The 1,071-nt window shown below is 38.3% G+C and overlaps 1 protein-coding gene across 1 annotated transcript; it reads left to right on the plus strand.

The window, feature by feature from the left end:
• On the plus strand, positions 1-838 carry LOC124910316 (PRA1 family protein B1-like). Its single transcript, XM_047450945.1, has one exon. The coding sequence runs from the start codon at positions 51-53 to the stop codon at positions 702-704; it is 654 nt and encodes a 217-aa protein (XP_047306901.1). The 5' UTR covers positions 1-50; the 3' UTR covers positions 705-838.
• The last annotated feature ends 233 nt before the right edge of the window (positions 839-1,071 follow it).

Consider the following 1,071-nt stretch of genomic DNA (forward strand, 5'->3'; position numbering starts at 1 on the left):
TCTCTCTCTCTCTAAAAATCCCCAAATCTTCCTTCTTCTCTCCTCCTTCAATGGCTTCTCAGCCATCTCCTCCCCCTCCCCTCTCAAACCCTAACCCTCTTCCCGCCACCCAATCACAACCTCCTCCGCCTTTCCGCATTTTCATTTCTCACATAACCGACACCGTTCGCAATGGCTTTTCCCAGCGCCGTCCATGGTCAGAGATCGTCGATCGTTCCGCCTTCTCCAAACCCGATTCTCTCTCCGACGCAACTTCTCGAATCCGTAAAAACTATACATATTTCCGCGTCAACTACATTTCAATCGTCGCCCTCGTCCTAGGAATATCTCTTCTAACGAACCCATTAGCGCTAATCTTACTCGTCGGACTTCTCGCCGGTTGGGTTTTCCTTTACCTATTCCGTCCTTCAGATCAGCCTGTTGTAATCTTCGGTAGAACATTTTCGGATAAAGAAACGATTGGGATGTTGATTGTTGCTAGTGTGGTTGTGGTTTTTCTTACTAGCGTTGGATCTGTTTTGATCACTGCATTGTTGATTGGAGTTGGGGTTGTTTTTGTACATGGATCGTTTAGGGTTCCTGAAGATTTGTTTATGGATGATCAAGAACAACCTCCGATGGGATTCTTATCATCTTTTATTGGTTCTTCAGGTGGTGTCGGTGGTGGTGCTGCTTCGACGCCGGCGGTGTCGGCTCGTGTTTGATGAGAGATTGAAGATAGTTTTGGGGTAAAAAAACTATGTTTATTTGAAATATAATGAAATTGTTGTTGTAGTAGAGAAAATTACAAATACTGCAGATATATCAATGTAAATGTTACCACCAATGGATTGATACATTTTACATATACAGATTTTTTTTTTTTCACATAAAATTTGAACTATCATAATAAATAAGAAAAAATTGAAGATAATAAAATTGGGAATGATTTTGTTTGAATGTATTATAAAATATAATTGAATTCGTTTAATATAAAATGTGTTAGAACTTATTATTTTCTTGTGTATAAGTCATAAAGGTAAAATAATTTAGGTGAAAATTGAGTGATTTTTTTTAATAAGTTTTTAGTTT

The sequence above is a fragment of the Impatiens glandulifera genome, chromosome 7, assembly GCF_907164915.1.
Source record: "Impatiens glandulifera chromosome 7, dImpGla2.1, whole genome shotgun sequence".
NCBI lineage: Eukaryota > Viridiplantae > Streptophyta > Magnoliopsida > Ericales > Balsaminaceae > Impatiens > Impatiens glandulifera.